This window comes from Dipodomys ordii, unplaced genomic scaffold (assembly GCF_000151885.1).
Source record: "Dipodomys ordii isolate 6190 unplaced genomic scaffold, Dord_2.0 Scaffold131, whole genome shotgun sequence".
NCBI lineage: Eukaryota > Metazoa > Chordata > Mammalia > Rodentia > Heteromyidae > Dipodomys > Dipodomys ordii.
This window is the reverse complement of record NW_012267347.1, coordinates 2743258-2762362: the sequence shown is the minus strand read 5'-3', so window position 1 is coordinate 2762362 and position 19105 is coordinate 2743258. Positions and strand designations below refer to the sequence as shown.

Below are 19105 nucleotides of genomic sequence, written 5' to 3'. Positions count from 1 at the left end.
TCATGTGATTGTTTCTAACGCATTTATAAGATTATTTCTTTGTTGCTTTGTATGTCCCTCCCCCACAGTATAACCCCTGCTTTCACTGTATTTGATGTAGGTATAATTTGTGGAGGGGAAGGGGAAAAACAAGTCATTTAAATAAGGATACAGGTGGACCCATTGCAACAATGAGATGTACAAGTCGTTATGTTGAAAACGAACTTTACAACTTTGGTAGGGGGCAGGGGGTGGGGAGGATTGGGTGGGTGGCAGGGAGAGGCTGGGAAGGGATGGGAAGGGGAAACAAAGGAGGAGGCTACAATGCTTGATAAGAAATGTACTCATTATCTTGCCCATGTAATTGTAACCCTTCTGTACAGTATTTTCACAATAAAAAATGAATAAAAATTTAAAAAAAATAAAAAATGTATCTTGACACAGGTCTATATTTCATAGTATTATTCAAGTTTTGTAAAACATGAGAAAAAACTCACATACATAGTAAAAAAAAAAAACCTTGCATTTTCCCCAAAACACTCTATTCACATAAAATTGTATTCACAAACTGTATTCACAAATACAGTTATTCAAATATGTGGTGTTGTAATATTTTCCTAAGTACATTTAAATTTTTCATTAGCTCCACACTACATCAGATGGTAGATAAAGATATCACTTTGGGATCATGTTTGTCATCCTAAAAGTTAGTTATTTTAATATATACTTTTTTATGGTAAAGATACTGTACAGAGGGGTTACAGTTGCATGAGTAAGGTAATGAGTAGGGTAAAGAGCGTTGTTACCCCCTCCTTTGTTTTTCCCCTACCATCCCTTCCCTCCCCACCTCCCCAGTCCCTCCCTCCCCCCTCCAAAGTTGTAAAGTTCGTTTTTGACATAGTGTCTGTACATCTCATATTCAAGGAGCAAGAAATTTGTTTAAAGAAATTGCAGAAGAATTGAGCCACAGAGCTTATAGAGAGAAAACTGGCTCTATGAATAAATAAGTGTTTAAGGTAATCACATCTAAAAGGAAAATAGTTAAGCAGTGAATGGCGGAAATCTAGCCGATGATCACTATGATTACACTAGACAACAACATGTGGGTGTTCAGCAAAGTGACAGGAATAGGGGCACAGGAGGAAATGGAGGAAAGTGAGATGGCGATGCTAATAAGAGCATTAGGGAAGAGTCAAGCTGACCAGGTTTAGTGACCCAGCATGCGGCAGACTGTCATTTATGTAGAGGGTGAGATGGCGAGTTGATTTACACATAGGCCACTTCAGTCCTAAGAGATGTGAGATATATCAAGAACCCATAGACAAATGTCTAGGGCTAGGCTGCAGCAGCAAGAGGGGTGGAAAGAATCCAGCACTGTACAGCTTGTATTTTATACTCTGCAACAATTGCCCCTCTCCAGACCTTCTCCTACGACCCCTACCACTGACCCAACTGATCTAGCATCATCCATAGGTAAGGATACGCTCCACATAGCAGTTCTCCTAGTGACCTATTTGGGTAATTAAGTTCCTCTTTTTCATACCTACACCTGTGAGCAAGCTTAGCCTGAGTCACCCACTCACATAGGAACATCCTGTTTTTGAAATAGACTATATGTATAATAACCTATGAGGGTTTTCTTTTGTAGGCTCAGACCATTACTGGCGATATGGCAAATAACTACAAGAAAATTGTTCTGCTGAAAGGATTAGAGGGTATCAGTGAATATCATTTTAAATTAATTAAGTCTTTACTGACCAAAGAATTAAAACTGAATAGAAAAACACAGGAGAATTGTGATAGAATTACAATGGCAGACTTGCTGGAAGAAAAGTTCCCAAGTGATTCTGGAGTGGGCAGACTGATTCAATTGTTCAAAGATATACCAGGACTTGAAGATCTCGCTCAAACTCTTAAAAAAGAAAAGACAAAAGGTAAGGAAGAAGCCCCTCCTAATTCATAATTCCTTCATCACAGCTGACATGTGCCTGTCCCATTGTAATGACAGCAATGAGGGTATCTCTGATGCCAGTAAGTTAACAGCTTAGCACCTTCCTATAGTGACTTCCGATCTGTGGCTGGAGGGGTTAAGGGGACGGAGGTATCTTTTAGGGGTGGTGGTAAAGGAAAAAGCAGAAGTTGTTATGAAGAACAAGAACTTGTAATATATTGGCAAGATCAGAAAAATGGCAATCTAAAATTAGAGAAAAGGACATTTTAAAAATATTTAAGGGGGCTGGGAAGGTGGCTCAGTGGTAGAGCACTTGTCTTGCATGCATGAGGCCCTGGGTTTGATTCCTCAGCACCACATAAGCAAAAAGAAAAAAGCCAGAAGTGGCACTGTGGCTCAAGTGGTAGAGTGCTAACCTTGAGCTGAAGAGCTGAGGGACAGCACCCAGGCCCAGAGTTCAGGCCCCACTACCAGACCCAAAAAAAAAAAAAAAATCTAAGGCCGGGTGCCAGTGGCTCACACCTGTAATCCTAGTTACTCAGGAGGCTGAGATCTGAGGATCACGGTTCAAAGCCAGCCTGGACAGGTAAGCCTGAGAGACTCATATCCAATTAACCACTAGAAAACCAGAAGTGGGGCTATGGCTCAAGCAGTAGAGTACTCGCCTTGAGCTGAAGAGCTGAGGGACAGTGACCAGGCCAAGAGTTCAAGCCCCCTAACTGACAAACTAAATAAATAAATAAATCACTGGGCCCCAATAGGGTCATGCCTGTAACCCTAGCTACTCAGGAGGCTGAGATCTGAGGATCTCAGTTCAAACGCAGCCTGGGCAGGGAAGTCCGTGGACTCTTTTTTTTTTCCGTGAGACTCTTATCTCCAATTAACCACCGGAAAACCAGAAGTGGTGCTGTGGCTCAAAGTGGTAGAGCACTAGCCTTGAGCTGACAAGCTCAGGGATAGCACCCAGGCCAGAGTTCAAACCCCATAACTGACAAAAAATTAAGCCAATGAATATTACTGCTTCCTGAGGATATAGATTTCATTATTAATTTCCTCTCTGGGCCATACATATGAGACAGCATTTAAATTAAAAAGCCTCCTTTTAGAGATGTGAAGGGAATCACTCGGCTGTACCTAGGTCTGACTTGCTACTGCTAACTACAGATGCACAAACTGAGTAGAAATAATCCTGAAACTGCTTCAGCTCTCTTGGACCGATTCATCTGGACTTCTGTGTGTGTGTGTGTGTGTGTGTGTGTGTGTGTGTGTGTGTGTGTGTGTGTGTGTGTTCTTCACTATAATAGTTCAAAGGAAGTCAAAAGGGAAAGAAACCACTTCAGGACAAAAAAAGAAGCAGGATGAACCCAGTGGTACCCAATCTACACCTGCCAAAAATGGAGATTTGAAACCAAAGGTAATGTGACTAAGCTCCTATTGGCAAAGCTCCCTCTACCATCACTACTCCTTGTTATTTTCACGTACATACTCGGTTCTTTGTCCAGTTCAAGAATGTAATGAGATGGAGGTTCAGAATTAGCAAATTTATGGTTACTGTTCAGTTGTTTTGTTTTTGTTTTAGGACTCCTATGAACTTTATTGTATATAATTCCTTATCAGTATCCTTTCTTTAGACATGAACTAAACTAAGGTTCAGCTTAGGAAAATGGCTTCTCAAAGCATATTTAGAATCAAAATCCAAAACTGAACCTTTTAAATCCACATCTACTGCTCATCTATCACCACAGAACTGAGTAAAAGAATGACATGTATAAAGTGCCTCTACTCTTTTTTTACAAGGCAATTGTATGTGTCTACTTCTTGTCTTAGGGCAATTTATTTTTCAGAGAATGGACTGTAACTCCTGGAGCTTCTAAGGACATAAATGTAACTAGAATCTAGTACCAAAATGTAGATTTTTCTCAGTATTGAAAAATACCGTATTTCATCTATGATTTAAAAAGTAGCCATTACCAAGGGCTGGGGATGTAGTTCAGTAGTAAAGCACCTTTGTAGCACACACAGGCCTGTGGGTTACATCCATAGCACTAGAAATAATAATATTTTTCTTTTAGAAAGGCAAAGCCAAAGCTATAAAAACTACAGACTCTGAAAGAATTAAGGAGCAGAGTCAGAGTCCGGAATCTTCAATGACTGGCACACAGAAAACCCAAGGCTCTTCCCAGACTTCTCTGCCTCTTCCACCAAAATGCAGCTCCTCAATCAAGGTGCCAATTTCCTGTCCCAGTACTTGCCTCCACATCACAAAGTATCACAAGTACTGCCGTACAATTCTACAATATAGAATTCAATCACTCATCAAAAACATCTATCAAGAAAACAGTCTTCTTGCTTATTTTGCTCTTTACAAGGTCTGCACATAGGAAATAATTTATAATCTAATTTCTAGGACTACTTTCAGGGCATGGCCAGACAAGCAGACATAAAGCTAAGAGTATATTCATTACCCATATGTCAATTTGTTCTCATCCCTTTTGCCTTTCTCACCAAACTTGTAAGGTTACATTCTGTTTTCTAGGATCCTTGTATGCTGGATGTTTTGGAATTCATTATTTCATTATTCGTTATTCCTATCTCTTCCCCAGCCAAATGCACTGAACATTCAGGTGACAATATGAACCCTGTCCTCAAATAGGGCCTCATCAAAGTGCCCTCCCCAGAAGAGCAGATAAGAACATTCAACAATTTCACCATACCTGGATGTCTTTCTTCTGTACTAGACAATAAGTTCTGAAAATCTGTGGGCTTTCTTGGAGGGTTGAGAATACAAAGGTAGAACAGTGACTCCACAACTCTACTTATCAACTCCGATCATAATATGACTTGTTTTGACTTATTTTTTTTCTGCCCTGATGGGATTACCAGCAACCTGATGCTGTGCCATCTGTGTCTGGGGTAAAAGAGCAAGGAACAGCTAGTCCACATCCACAAACGGTGAAGGTAAGAGCAGAGTGAATTTGCTATTCTCTAATGTCATTTCTAACTCAAGACCCAAGCTGTACTTTCCCCCCAGGCTACATCCACATCTCCAGCCCTCACACACTGGTGGAAGACAGAGTTGCTACAGAAAGGGACTATCAATGTTTTCTTCTCCTTTTTTGTTATTGTTACTATTGTTGTTTCTAATAATCCTTACTTCCTCCAATAACGGCTACTAAAAGATCAGCTAAATGCTTGTTTTATTTTGTGGTACTGAGCATTGACATCAGGATATCCTGTTCTTGAGCCCTGATTCTAGCCTTTTTTGATTTTGTTTGTTTTTGATAAGGCTTTGTGTTTTTTTCCAGGCTGGTCTTAAACCATATTCTTCTTTCTTTCTTTTCTTTCTTTCTTTCTTTCTTTCTTTCTTTCTTTCTTTCTTTCTTTCTTTCTTTCTTTCTTTCTTTCTTTCTTTCCTTCCTTCCTTCCTTCCTTCCTTCCTTCTTTCTTTCTCTTTCTCTCTCTCTCTCTCTCTCTCTCTTTCTTTCTTCCTTTCTTCCTTTCTTTCTTTCTTTTTCTTTTTTGCAAGTCTGGGGCTTGAACTCTGGGCCTGGACATTGTCCCTGAACTTCTGTTCCTCAAGGCTACCACTCTAATCGAGTCACAGTGATACTTCAAGATTTTTCTGAGTGGTCTCATGGACTTTCCTGCCCAGGGTGGCTTCAAACCTCAGTTCTTAGATCTCAGCCTCCAGAGTCGCTGGAATTAAAAGGTGTGAGCCACCAGCACCTAGATCATAATCTTTCTACTTCTGTCTTCAAAGTAGCTTGGATTATAGCTGTGAACCACAGATTGTGGTTTTAATTTTTTTTTTAAATTTGAGACAACGTCTTGCTAACTTTATCCAGGGTGGCTTTAAATCATGAGTCTCCTATTTTCACTTCTAAAATGAATAATTAAGATCATAAGCGAATACCACCATGCCAGGCCTCCCCCAACCTACCCCCATCTCCCTGCTTTTTTTTGTTCGGTAATGAGACTAGAATTTAGGGCCTAGATACCGTCCTTGAGCTTTCTAAATTCTTAGCCACAACTCTACTTCTAGTTTTATGGAGTGGTTAATTGAAGATAAGAGTCTTCTGGATTTCCCTGCCCAGGCTGTCTTTAAACTACTATCCTCAGAACTTAGCCTCCTGAGTAACTAGGATTATAAGCATGAGCCACCAGCCCTGGCATCCAGCCCCTTTTGTTGTTGTATGCTTGTTTGGGGTTTATTTTTAGAGAACATTCTTCAGGAACTAATTTGTACATTTTCATGATAAGAAAGGCTAAAAAGCATAACAAAACCAGAGTTTGTTCTGGGATTTGCTTTTATTATAGGATGACACTATTGTTTACCAAAAATAAATAAATAACCCTAAATTTTGTGCTTGGCCAAGGTGTCATAATGCAATGAGCAGCACATGCAGAACCCCAGTTTCACCCAAGCCATGGAAATTTTAGCTTGGCTTTTAGTATTTACAAAATGAGATTTTTAATCCAAGTATGGGAGGAAAATAGGTGGTGAAAATATCTAAATGGCTGTCGCCATTCTTGAGAAAGTTGGAAGGAACCATATTACCTGAAAAGCAACGAAGGAGGAATAGTGACATTCTATGTGATTTTGAAAATTATTATCCTGGGATAAAGGAGAAAAAAAATCTGCTTTCTTTTTTTTTTTTTTGAGAAAAAGGAAAAAACCACCAAAGTGAAAGACGGGGAACAAAACCTGCAATTTCAGAGGGAGATCTCGCTTCCAGGAACTTCAGCCACCAGCACACACTCAGCAAAGGCTCAGCCTCAGACCTCTCCCAAACTTCCTCCTCCTCCTCCCAGCAGTTCCACAGCCAAGGTACCAACTCTCCCTTCCCATCTTTTTTTTCTCCTTCTTCATAATTACAGCGCTCAAAATCTTGAAAGAAACACACATGTGGGCTGGGAAGGTGGCTCAGTGATAGTGCGCTTGCCTTGCATGCCTGAGGCCCTGGGTTCAATTCCTCAGCACCACATACTGCAAAAAGAAAAATCCCAGAAGTGGCGCTGTGGCTCAAGTGGTAGAGTGCTAGCCTTGAGCTGAAGAGCAGAGGGACAGCGCCCGGCCCAGAGTTCAGGCCCCACGACTGGACCCCCACCCCTCCAAAAAAAGAAACACACTGTAATGCCCAGTCATTTAAGTATTCATTGTCATAATTCATTTGCCAGACCCTGCTAGTTTTTAACTCCATTGTCATGTGCTTATAAAATAACCTGTGACTCAGGAGGACCACTGCCTTGTGTTGATTTGAAAGAGAACAGGAGGGTGACCAGACATAGAAGATGAATAGGCATGGACTCATGGCTCTCATTCCCTCTTCTCCCTCCCCTTTGTTCTGGGCCCTCCTATAGGGCTCTTCTTATATTCCATACTGTTTTCCCAGGTCAGAGATCGTGGTGTGTATTCTTTGTTCAGAATCATTTCCCCAGTGATTTAAATACTCTCAACCTTCAGGTACAATTCTTTTCTATATCCTATTCTAAGATGCATCAGACTTTCCTATTGTTTTCTTCCTTGGGTCTTGGTATGTTTCTCTGTTTGTACTTACAGTTGTATTATGTCAATACATTAGATTATGCAATATTACCTTATGTTTATATTACACTGTTACAATATTTGTTTGCCTTTCTTTCAAACTAGACAAGAGTTCAGATAGAGGTGCCCTGAGCAAGTGAATGAAAAGTAGAAGAAGAAAAATGAGTACATGCTGTTCCAACTTGTCCCTTCTTCTGTCCATAAATGACCCTGTGCTCTGAGCTACAATGAGTCGACTGGAGCATGAGGCAAAAGCAGAAATTCTAATCATACTCTTTTAACCCAGTCTGCAGCCTCCAACATCCTACCTTATGAAGATAGATTTTCTTCTTTGGATTTGTCTGTTTCTTAAATTAGGTACATAGCTATTGTTACTAACTCTAATGACTCCTAACTCCTTCAGTAGGCTTTATTGATGGCACTGAGCTAACAACATGTTTCGCTTTGCATCTTGGTTCTGCTGGTCATCACTGAAGCCTCAGCATGGTCATTGAATGTAGACTCAACCCCACTGTCACTTTGTCACTACAAAGATACTTGAGAACATTTCACAACCCTCTCTTTAATTTTTTTTTTAGGGATCCATGCTTGGAAGTGGTCCTTTCTATGGTCCCATTTGCTTAAATATGTTAAGCTGTTTATGCTAGTATGCTTCCCGGAATCACGATGAGTCATAGGATAAAAAGTTGATTCATCTGCTTCCTTGGACCCAGACATTTAAACACACCATGCAGGCATTCCATAACATTTCTTCCCAGAAAGGTTCCCTAGCCATTGTATGGCCCACCATGGGAACAAATCATCCTTGCTTTTCTACAGCATAACATTTCAAATACATTCCTTACCCTGTGATTTCTTTCACTTTCTGGAATCAAACCAGGAAGTAAATTACTGTTATCTTTGATGCATTGCTGCTACATTTCCCTGAAACAAATAGCCTAAACTGGCATGAATCATGAAGAGGGCAGGATGGGGAAGTATCACAACCTGTGCTGTCATTCTGGAGAAAGCTGCAAAGTCATGATCCTGCATGAGAAGAAATAAGGAAAACTTTGTGGTGCTCTCTGTGACTTTGAGAATCATTATCCCAAAATAATAATTGGAGAAAAAAAAGGGTTGGGGCAAATGTAGCCATAATATTACAATACTTCATGCGTATCCCATGAAATTAGGAAAACTGAAGGAATGGGGGAGAATGATGAAAGGTGTGATATTGATCTATCCATAAACATGTTGATTTGTAACTCCTTAGTACAACTACTCAAAGATAATAAAAATAGAATTTAAAAAAATGATTTTTCTTCAAAGGGGAAAAGAGCCACCAAAATGGATGACTGGGAAAGAAACTTGCTATCCAAGAGGAAGCTCTGGCTAGAAGAATCTTCAGCCACCAGCACACAGCCAGCACAGGCTCAGCCTCAGACCCCTCCCAACCGTCTTCCCCCCACTTCCAGCAGTTCCACAGCCAAGGTACCAACTCTCCCTTCCCATCCCTTCTCCTTCTTCACATAATTACAACGTTCAAAATCTTGAAAGATTTTTTTGGCTCTTTGTATGTTTCTCCCCCATAGTATAACCTCTGTTTTCACTGTACTTGATGTTGGTGCCCCAAATCTTGTATATACACTTCTCTAATTCGGGGAGGGGAAGGGAAAAAACAAAATGTGACCCATTGTGACAATGAGATGTACAAAACATTATGTTGAAAACGAACTTTACATCATTGGTGGGGGTGAGGGGGGGCAACGCGTGGCGGGGGGAGGGGTAGTTATAGAGGTAGGAGGGAAGGGATGGCAGGGGGAAAACAAAGGAGGAGGCAATAATGCTCGATAGGAAATGTACTCATTACCTTGCTCATGTAACTGTAACCCCTCTGTACAGCATTTTTACAATAAAAATGTACAGTAAATAAATATATGTATAGGAAACCAGAAGTTCAGAAGTCATAATAATATTGCTTATTCCATTTCAGTTTCAACATTCAATACATAAACAAAAAATATTCTCAAAAAAATCTTGAAACATTCATGTAACCCCCACTCATTTAATTATTCATTGTCATAATTCATCTACCAGGTGTGTATTTTTAGATCCTGCTAGTTTTTAACTCCTTTGCCATGTGCAGTGTATGTGCTTATAAAATAACCTCTGACTCAGGAGGACCACTGTCTTGTGTTGATTTGAAAGAGAACAGGAGGGTAACCAGACATAGAAGATGAATAGGCATGGACTCATTGCTCTTGTTCCCTCTCCTCCTTCCCCTTTGTTCTGGGCCCTCCTACAGGGTTCTTCTTATATTCCATGCTGTTTTCCCAGGTCAGAGATCATGGTGTGTGTTCTATGTTCAGAATCATTTCCCCATTAATTTAATTACTCTCAACCTCCATGTACAATTCTTATCTAGATCCCATTCCAAGATGCATCAGACATTCCTGCTCTTTTCTTCCTTGGGTTGTTTTCTTGTTAGCACTTACAATTATATCATATTCATCCATTCCATTCCATTTCAGTGTACCAGGGCATTGTACAACATATTACATCATACAACACAACATTATATACAAATGTAATATGTGTATGTCTTTCTTCTTGACTAGGAAATGTTGAGTTGCAGGGAAACTAATATAGGTACCATGCACCAGTCCATGAAAAGGTAGAGGCAGAAACATATGTTCACACCATAGGTATCAACTCCTTTGATCTCACTGATTTTGAAAGATGTATGTGATGCCTTCACCAGTGAGATTAAAGTGGTCCATGTTGCAGAAAAGAAGACAATGTTCTTTAGTGAAATATTTCTCATACTTCCTGTATCTGAGATTTCCTAGATGCACTCACTGACTTTATGATGACCAAAGTGTCACCATAAAGCAGTGATCATCTATGGGTCAGAAGGGAAACACAAATCTCCAAAGAGACCTCAAAATAACAATGCCCAGATTGGTATTTCCATGCTGAGCCTTTTGTGGTAAATTCTGAAGCCTGGCTCTTCAGAAACATAGTCTCATTTATCCTCTACAACAAACATCACACCTATTCTAGTTCATGTGTCAGGAAATTGGCTTTCATTGACTAAATATTTTGTCCAAGATTGTGTACATTATAAGTGTTAAGAAACTGAATCCAGCATTACTGAACTCTGAAATTTGAGTGCTTGATAATGCAAATTGATTTCTCCCTAATCAAAGGTGAGATGTTTATAACATATATAAAATATAGATGTTATTATATATGGATGTTATATATTAACTATAGATGTTACATATATATTATCTGTAATTTATGTTCATTAAATTTGTGAATAGTGTTATGTTTTGGATTTGTTTCCATTACTAAGTTCCATAAGGCTTTTCCAGATGAGCGAGGTGGTGTGTAACCATGTTGACATTCTTAATTTGTGCATCTATTTTTTATGATTTTTTATTGTGAAAATACTGTACAGAGGGGTTACAATTACATGGGCAAGATAATGAGTACATTTCTTATCAAGCTTTGTAGCCTCCTCCTTTGTTTCCCCTTCCCATCCTCCCCACACACCCCCAATTGCATTTCTTTGTTTGTTATTAAATTCTTCCCCATCAGTGCTGGGCAGATTCTCTCTGAGTAGATCATATCTTCCCATTATTGGTCTTCTAGCGTCCTTTAACTACTTCATTAACACTTTGTATTGCAACTGGAATTAACATATGTCCTTTTTTATTAGACAACGAACTCAAATTATTGATTTCCCCCTGTTCCAGGGGAAGACAGGAGAAGAATGAATAGAATAGTGAGTTCACACTTGTGCTGTCAGCTTGTACCCAGCTTGGCTTTCTGTGTGACCCTGGTGGGTTCCTGTGTGTTCTGAAGCCAGTATAGGAGTTGTCAGGAATGACTATCCCACAGCAGCTTGGAGTATAGGATGTTAAAGTCACTGTTCTCTGATGCGGTTCTCATCTAAACTTGAAGTTGTCTTGGACAGACTTTCTACACATAGATTTTCTAAACTTGTAAAATTATTCTTGCTGTTAACTCTGAAAATTGGTATTTCCCTTTAGATTTCTTATTTGGTTATTTGGGAGTAAAGCTAGTTGCCTATCTTTCTAGTCATTGTAGAGAATACTAGATTTGGATAAAGCCCTTGTTTAGACATTGTCACCGCAGGCCCCTGTGTCACTATTACTACAATGACAGCCATGTTATTGTACTATGTCCATGCATATCTGACTTTCTAAGATCTGGCCTACATACAGAAGCAGCACTCTCATTTCTACTCCCAGAGAAATCATTCTGTTGCCCTGAAATCTCGTGGGATTACAGGACCCCAGTGGGACATACCAGCCTTGTAGCCTCATGTATCAAAATGTATGATGTAGTCATTTCTTTTTAAGTCCAACTGTCTTCACAAAAGGTGTATGATAATATTGTCTATGGCTCACTATGTAAACAGGACAGTTTTGCTTTTATTTATCAGAGCTTCTCTTAAGCATTCTTCTTCATGTTATGAGTTCTTTCTGTGCTTTGTGTATGTGTGTGTGAGAGAGAGACAGACAGAGACAGAGAGAGACAGAGAGTTAGGGCGATTCAAAACCTGAAACAGACTGTTCCCTTTGGTTTCTGTCCATGTGTGTGTGCATCAACAAAACAGAACAGCATGAGTCATGAATAGGGCGGAGTGGTAGAGGATTTACTGGAACAGGAAATAAACTGCTGACAATTCAGAAATAACTGGGCAAAGATTACAATTTCAGTGTCAAACTTCTGCTATGGCAGTGAGAGTTTAAGATTTTAGATTTATTTCTAAAAGATAACAACAGCTCAAAACTGTCTTCTCAACGAAATTGCATTGTTACACATGGCAGACCTAAATTGAGGAGGGTTTCTTTTATGTGCTTCCTATGTGAGATTTCCATTAAGGGACCATTATAAATCATGAATCATCTATTCATCCAAACAGACATACTCTAAAACTTTTTTTAAAAGGATGTTTCCTAATTGAGCATTTACTTAGTTTTTGGATTCAGAAACATATTTATATACATGTTTTTATAATGCCAAATGCCAGTGCTATTGTTTGTCTCAATCCACATATAAAACAATTGAAGATCATAGAAGGTAAAGACTCTCCCACATTTACACACACACACAGAGGTAACTGATATTAGAGTCAAGATTTAAGTCCAGCCTTAATGAGCTTCAAAACCTGAACATTTCATGGGCATAGAGTTTGAATCCAAGAAGTGTATAGATGCTAAAATGTCTGCAAGTCATCTTAAACCATTTGGAGGAGACAATGCTATGTTTGGGATTTGTTTTCATGGACAAAGTGGTGAACAGTTAAAGTACCAAATGCCTGAAGTGGTAAACAAGCTGTCCAAATGTGAGGAGTATTTAATGAATTTCACTAGTGCAATGAAGCGAATCGGTGTACATAATTTTAGAGTATTCCCCAGCTTACTTGGCAATGCTGTACAAGGCATATAAAGATAATGCTTTAGGTAGGATAGGAGCCATTATGAATACAGTCATAAACCTTAGAGAGATCCTGTGTTAAGCACTCCACAAAATTCTGTTTGAGAAGCTGGGGGTTGAGACAGCTATCAGAGAACTCACCTCTGGTGAGATCATCTAGAAGTTTCTTACCCACAGTAACCACTTCTCATTCCTACGATAGAGTGACAGGGATTGACACAAAGATCAGAAGAGCTTTCCATGAATCTTTTCCTTTTCAAGGCTTAAACTCAGGGCCTCATGCTCTCACTCACTTGCTCATTCATGGTTGGTACTCTACCAACTGAGTTACTCCTCCAGTCTAGCCTTTTGCTAGTTAATTAGAGACTGAGTCTTGAAAGCTTTTCTGCCCTGGTTGACTCCAAATCTCAATCCTCAATCTTCTGAGTAGTTAGGATTTACAGGCCTGAGCCACTGGCCACCAGCTATAATCTTGTATTAATAAGTCACTCATCTTTTATTACTTGTATAACAATCAGATATAAATTTAATCTTTTTTATCCATTGTGGGGCTTGAACTCAGGGTCTGGGCACTGTCCCTGAGCTTTTCACTCAAGGCTAGTTCTCTACCACTTTGAGCCACATCTCCACTTCTGGTTTTCTGGTGGTTAACTGGAGATAAGATTCTCATGGACTTTCCTACCCAGATTGGCTTTGAACCATGATCCTCAGATCTCAGCCTCCTGAGTAGCTAGGATTACAGGCATGAGCCACTGGTGCCCATCTATAAATTTAAATTTTAACTCTTATTATACTCTGCTCCATTTATATAATCAAGAGGTATAATTAGACATTTGCTTATTTAATGTTTAATACCTTTAGTTGTACAAAAGGGTTTCAGCTCAACATGTCACATTGTGAGTACAATGCATCTTGATCACCTTTTTCATCATTTTCCCTCATCTCTCTCAACCTTATCCTTCCTCTCAATTTTCCTAGTTCTGTTTTCACATGTGTTCATAGAACATTATGATGGCATTTATCTGCTTGTGATTTTTCCATTTTGTTTTTCTTTCACTGAACTATGAAGGTAATATTGTAGCGTTAAAAATAGAGTGTAGAAATATAGAGCCAAACAGAATCCATCACTAATTCTTTCTCCTTCTTTTTTTAACTAGACCAAGAACATCATTTTAGAAAATTGTGGAAAGATAGATACAGACACCAAAATAGTTAAATTTTAACTCTCTGGAATCTCTCCTGTGTCAAATGCCACATATCTGATTAAATTCCATTGGTAGTGTGCTTCCTCATGGAAGAAAGCATTTAGCTATATTGATAAGTCAGAAGTAAGCCCCACCACACACACGTCTTGATCTGTATGGTTCAGGTTGGATCCCATGAGTATTCTCCTGGTCTGTAGCTGCCTCCATGGATTCTTATGATTGACTTCATACTTCCTCCTCCACATTAGCCACGGTTTCTCCAAAGTGCACTTCTGGAACTTAAAAATAATGCTGAAGACAAGTGTTAAAAATGGTACATATCTAACTTTCCAAATTCACCACCTCAATGAATGCTGTTCTGAAAACCAAAGAAACTTTGTTGTTGTTGGTGGTGGTGGTGATGGGGCTTGAACTCAGGACCTGGGCACTATCCCTGAGCAGTTTTGCCCAAGGCTAGCACTCTCCCACTTTAAACTACAGCTCCACTTCTGGTTTTGAGTGGCTAATTGGAGATAAGAGTCTCACAGGCACTTTTTTTTTTTGCCTGGACTAGCTTCATCTCACAGTCCTCAGATCTCAGTCTCCTAAGTAGTTAGGATTATAAGCTTGAGCCACCAGTACCCATCAGCAAGGAACCTTTATTTAGCTTGAATCTGTTCAAATAATAAATCTCTTAGGGGTTATTCCTGTGGCTACCCTACTAATTGTGTGTGTGTGTGTGTGTGTGTGTGTGTGTGTACTTTGATTTGTTGAAAGGGCTTTATCATTTGCTTCTTTAACATATCTCTGTCCACCATTAGTGCTAACAGAAATTACTAACTAAATCTTCTCTTCTTCATGAACTAGGTTATACCATGCAGCTGTTTTTTAGATTCCCCCCTCCCAGCAATTCTACTTTAGATCAACATTGAGCCTGTGAGGGCTCTCATTAGATAGTGACCCATCCCCTTATCAGTTTTACTAATGTCTGTCTTTTCCCTGTGTTCACTCTGAGTAGAAACAAAAGCTGCCAACTTTACCTAAGGAACCTTCCAGTGAACAGGGCTACCAGACGGAGCCCAAAGAAGTGATGGTGCTGAAAGTCACTCCGCTGTTTGTGTACCAAGGAGAGAAAACCATGTTCCATGCAACAGTGGCTACTGAGAGCGAATTCTTCCGTGTGAAGGTGTTTGATGTCAAGTTGCAGGTGATGTTCATCCCAAACAGGATCATTATCATCACAGAATATTTTGGCCACAATGGGTTCCTGGAGATATACAGCATCACTGGGGTGTCTCCTGGGCATCCCGAGCAGAAGCTGAACATCCCAACTACACTGAGGCACAACGCCAGTGCAACACCAAAAATCAATTATCTTTGCTCACTATGTCCAGGGAAATGTGTGAACGGGACATTTTTGGTGTATAAGGTAAGATCAAGCATTATGTTGAAGAATTTCTTCTGCAGCCCCAGACTTTAGAAGTCTTAACTTACCAACTGGTTGACTTGAGTGGAGTCTTCCCATTTCATTCCTCAGCAAGCTCCTTCTCAGCACTTGTTCCAAGTGTAGTTCTCTTCTCTTGTGTAGTTCTGTTCTCTTGTGTGTAGGTCTCCCCACATGTACTGTTTTCTGCTTGCTCTGTTTAAATGACCACAATGTATGTTGCTGTAGAATTAATGAATACAATGAGATACAACCTGACATGGCAGGACTAGATCACATGGATTTAGCATTTGAATAGTTTAGAATAAATAAATGGCAGACAGAAGTCATATATTGAGAATATAATCCACTTATACAAGCATTGCAATAGACATCCTCAGGCTCACAATGAGCCATAATTGGCCTTTCTCCTCTGCTATTAATGAGATATAAAAGGAACCTCCAAAAACTAATCCCAAGGCTATCTGTTCACACTCCTTAAGAAATTTCAGCTGTGAGTCAGGCACAGTGACACTCAATCCTAACTCCCCAGGAAGCTGAGATGGAAAAGATCATGTTTTGAGGCCAGCCTGGACAAAAAAATGTTCACAACACTTTATTTCAACCAATAAAAAGTTGATTATGGTGGTATATGCCTACCACCCCTGCTATGCAGTAAATATAAATAGGAGAACCCCAATCCAGTCCAGCCCCAACAAAAAGTGAGATCATGTTAAAAAAAATAAGTGAGAGCAGAAAGGACTGGAGTATGGCCCGAGTGGCAGAGTACCTGCTAGCAAATACAAGGTCCTGAGATCAAACTGGGATTTCAATAGAAAATGAAAAAGAAAGAGAAAGAAAAAAAGGAAGAGAGAGAGAGAGAGGGAGAGAGAGAGGGAGAGAGGCAGGGAAGGAGGAGGGGAGGAAAAAAGAAAGAGAGGAAGGAAGGAAAGAAAGAAGGAAAGGAAGGAAGAAAAAAGGAAAGGAAGGAAGGAAGGAATAAAAAGAAAGGGAGGAAAGAAAGAAAGAAAAAAGGAAGGAATGTAGTAGTGCTAAAAACTGGGGAAAGAATCCACATTTCTGGAAAACACATGTACAGAAAGACCTTAAATAAGGAAAGCTTGAGAGGTTTCAAAAGAACTCCTGATCAAAAGAGCTGTAAGGCATTTGACACCTGTAATTTCATTCAACCTTGTCCAGATGGAAGTTGCTACCAATGCTTCTTTTTTGTCATAGAAGTGAGAATTTGAATTTTCTTTTCAGAAAACTGTGAGGAATGAATGCACTTATTATGAAATACAAGATAACACAGGGAAGATGGAAGTAGTGGTGTTTGGAAGACTGACTCATGTTGACTGTGAGGAAGGTGATAAAATCAAACTCGTCTGCTTTGAACTGGGCTTAAGCATGGACAAGTGGCAGCTGAGATCCGTCATTCACAGTTACATGGAGGTGGGTCCTCCATTGGGAGCATTATTCTTCCAAGGGAACAAGTTACTTTTTATGCAGTACCCTAAAAAATTTGGCTCCTATTACACAGATCCCAACAGGTGCAGTGACAAGTGAGCTTTGCCCACTGTCTATGTAAATGTTCTTTGCATAATTTTTTTAAAGAAAGTTTGGTCATAGTAAAGAAAGGAAATTCAAGGATTTTCAGTGGATGTTGTTACTCCAAACAAAATGAGAAAGAATTGTTGATTTTATCAAAGCTAAGAGAAAACTGAATAAAAATTTGTGTTTTCATGTGGCAAAACATCATCTATAAAAGAGGGAACTATTTCCCACCACAGTGGATCATCAATAAAGCTCACACAGGGCTCCAGAGTTGATGTTCTTTGTCACACTGACCAACTGTCATATTCATGTAGGATTATAAAGATTGGAATGCACCTGGAAACACAAATGCTCTTGGATGTGCCAGTTTGGGGGGCCATCAAACATCCCCAAACTTCCCTTCCAACACTTGTATCACTTTTGTATCCCCCTCCCACCCTCCTGCCAATTGAGATCCATGCAACTCTTGCCATTGGGTGTACCAGCCCTCTCTCTTTCCCCCAGGGGAAAGAGAGCTTGAGCTCTGCTCAAGCCAGGTGGAAAGTGAAGTAAGTGCTCATGTCATGGTCACCACTGACAAGAGTAATTAACTCAAGCGCAGAAACTCTGTAAAGGAGAGAGGGAAAAGTGAAAAGAGAAGTGTAATTGGCCATAGAGAAGAGACTATGGATGAAATGTGTGACCAGCTGTATCTAACTTATACCACTTTTTTCTTTAAGGTGATTAAGACCCGGAAAGACAAGACACATGCTCCCAACCCTGATTCAAATAAAGATACATCCGAACAGTCCTCCATTCCGAACTACTGGAATTTCGCTAAGTAAGAAAGCACTCGCCTAGCAGATGCTAAGGTTTGATCTTCTGCACCTTAGAAAATAAGTCAATAAAACAAAAGTCTTGTGGATGTCACCAATAATGATGTTTCTATTGATAGAAAAATATAAATGTGTGTGAATGTGTAGTTAGAACAGTCAATAAAGAAACCAGTTTGTAATTCTAGGGAATGGAATTTTAGAGGCACTTTTTCCTTTGTTTTTATGTACTTTAATGTCTTCCAAATTCCCTATTTTGCATAATCTGAAGTAAACAATTTTTCTAAAGCAATGCTAATCCAGCAGTCTTTTCAGTCTATTTTTGAAGTGCTTAAAAACTAATAGTTCATGGTGTGCAGATAAGGTCAGGATGTCCAGGTTTCAAGCATGATTTAGATTTATACTGTAAGCTGGGTCTTCAAGGCCTTTGCCCATATCATGAAGAACAGACTCAGCCAGGCTCCAGGGGTGGCTCACATCTGTAATCCTAGCTACTCAAGAGGCTGAGATCTAAGGATTGCGGTTCAACGCTAGCCCAGGTAGAAAAATCCATGAAACAAACCAGAAATAGTGTTGTGGCTCAAGTGGTAGAGAGCTGGCCTTGAGCACAAAAGCTAAGGGACAGTGCCCAGGCCCAGAGTTCAAGCCCCAGAACTGAAAAATCAAATTTATAAAAACTTCATACTCTCTCTCTCTCTCTCTGAAAGATTGGTAATTGCTTTGTTTTTATCTCTTTATGACATGATAAAAAAAAACCTGAAGGCAAACAAAAACAAACAAACAAACAAAAAACAGCTTTCTTAATGACACTTAGATGCTAAGTTATGCTTGAGTTAGACTTCAGGCTGTTCTTCCATCTTGAGGTGGGTGCATTTTGCAGAGTATTGACATGAGGTAGAAGTTCTGAAGGATACAATGAGGATTGTTACCGCCTACCCTAAAGGTCCAAGGTTGTTTATGCCCAATAAATGAAATAAAAGAGTCCTTAAAGTTCTAAGGAATAATAATGTATTGTTTTAGCCTGGACTATTTCCTTTCTGGTTATGTATTTTATTATAATAAGCTTACATGATGATTAGACTTTTTTATTTCCTTATCTAACAAAATTCTAGTAACCATTCTTCTGTGTGTATCCACATGCACCCATCAGTGACATACAAATGCACACATGTGTTCTTATATAACTATGTAGGTTAATGTTTATGT

General features: G+C 39.5%; 1 protein-coding gene across 2 annotated transcripts in view; it reads left to right on the top strand.

The window, feature by feature from the left end:
* The window catches only part of Ifi16 (interferon, gamma-inducible protein 16), a 19196-nt gene extending 999 nt beyond the window's left edge, over positions 1-18197 (top strand). Inside the window, exons 2-10 of one of the 2 annotated variants that reach the window (XM_013030642.1) lie at positions 1628-1913; positions 3235-3344; positions 4009-4155; positions 4814-4888; positions 6594-6758; positions 8784-8945; positions 15129-15539; positions 16797-16985; positions 17807-18197. In XM_013030642.1, coding sequence (XP_012886096.1) covers positions 1649-1913; positions 3235-3344; positions 4009-4155; positions 4814-4888; positions 6594-6758; positions 8784-8945; positions 15129-15539; positions 16797-16985; positions 17807-17911 — 1629 coding nt within the window. In that variant the 5' untranslated portion in view covers positions 1628-1648 and the 3' untranslated portion in view covers positions 17912-18197. The remainder of the gene's footprint in view (positions 1-1627; positions 1914-3234; positions 3345-4008; positions 4156-4813; positions 4889-6593; positions 6759-8783; positions 8946-15128; positions 15540-16796; positions 16986-17806) is intronic. The other variant, XM_013030643.1, reaches the window with a different exon arrangement.
* The last annotated feature ends 908 nt before the right edge of the window (positions 18198-19105 follow it).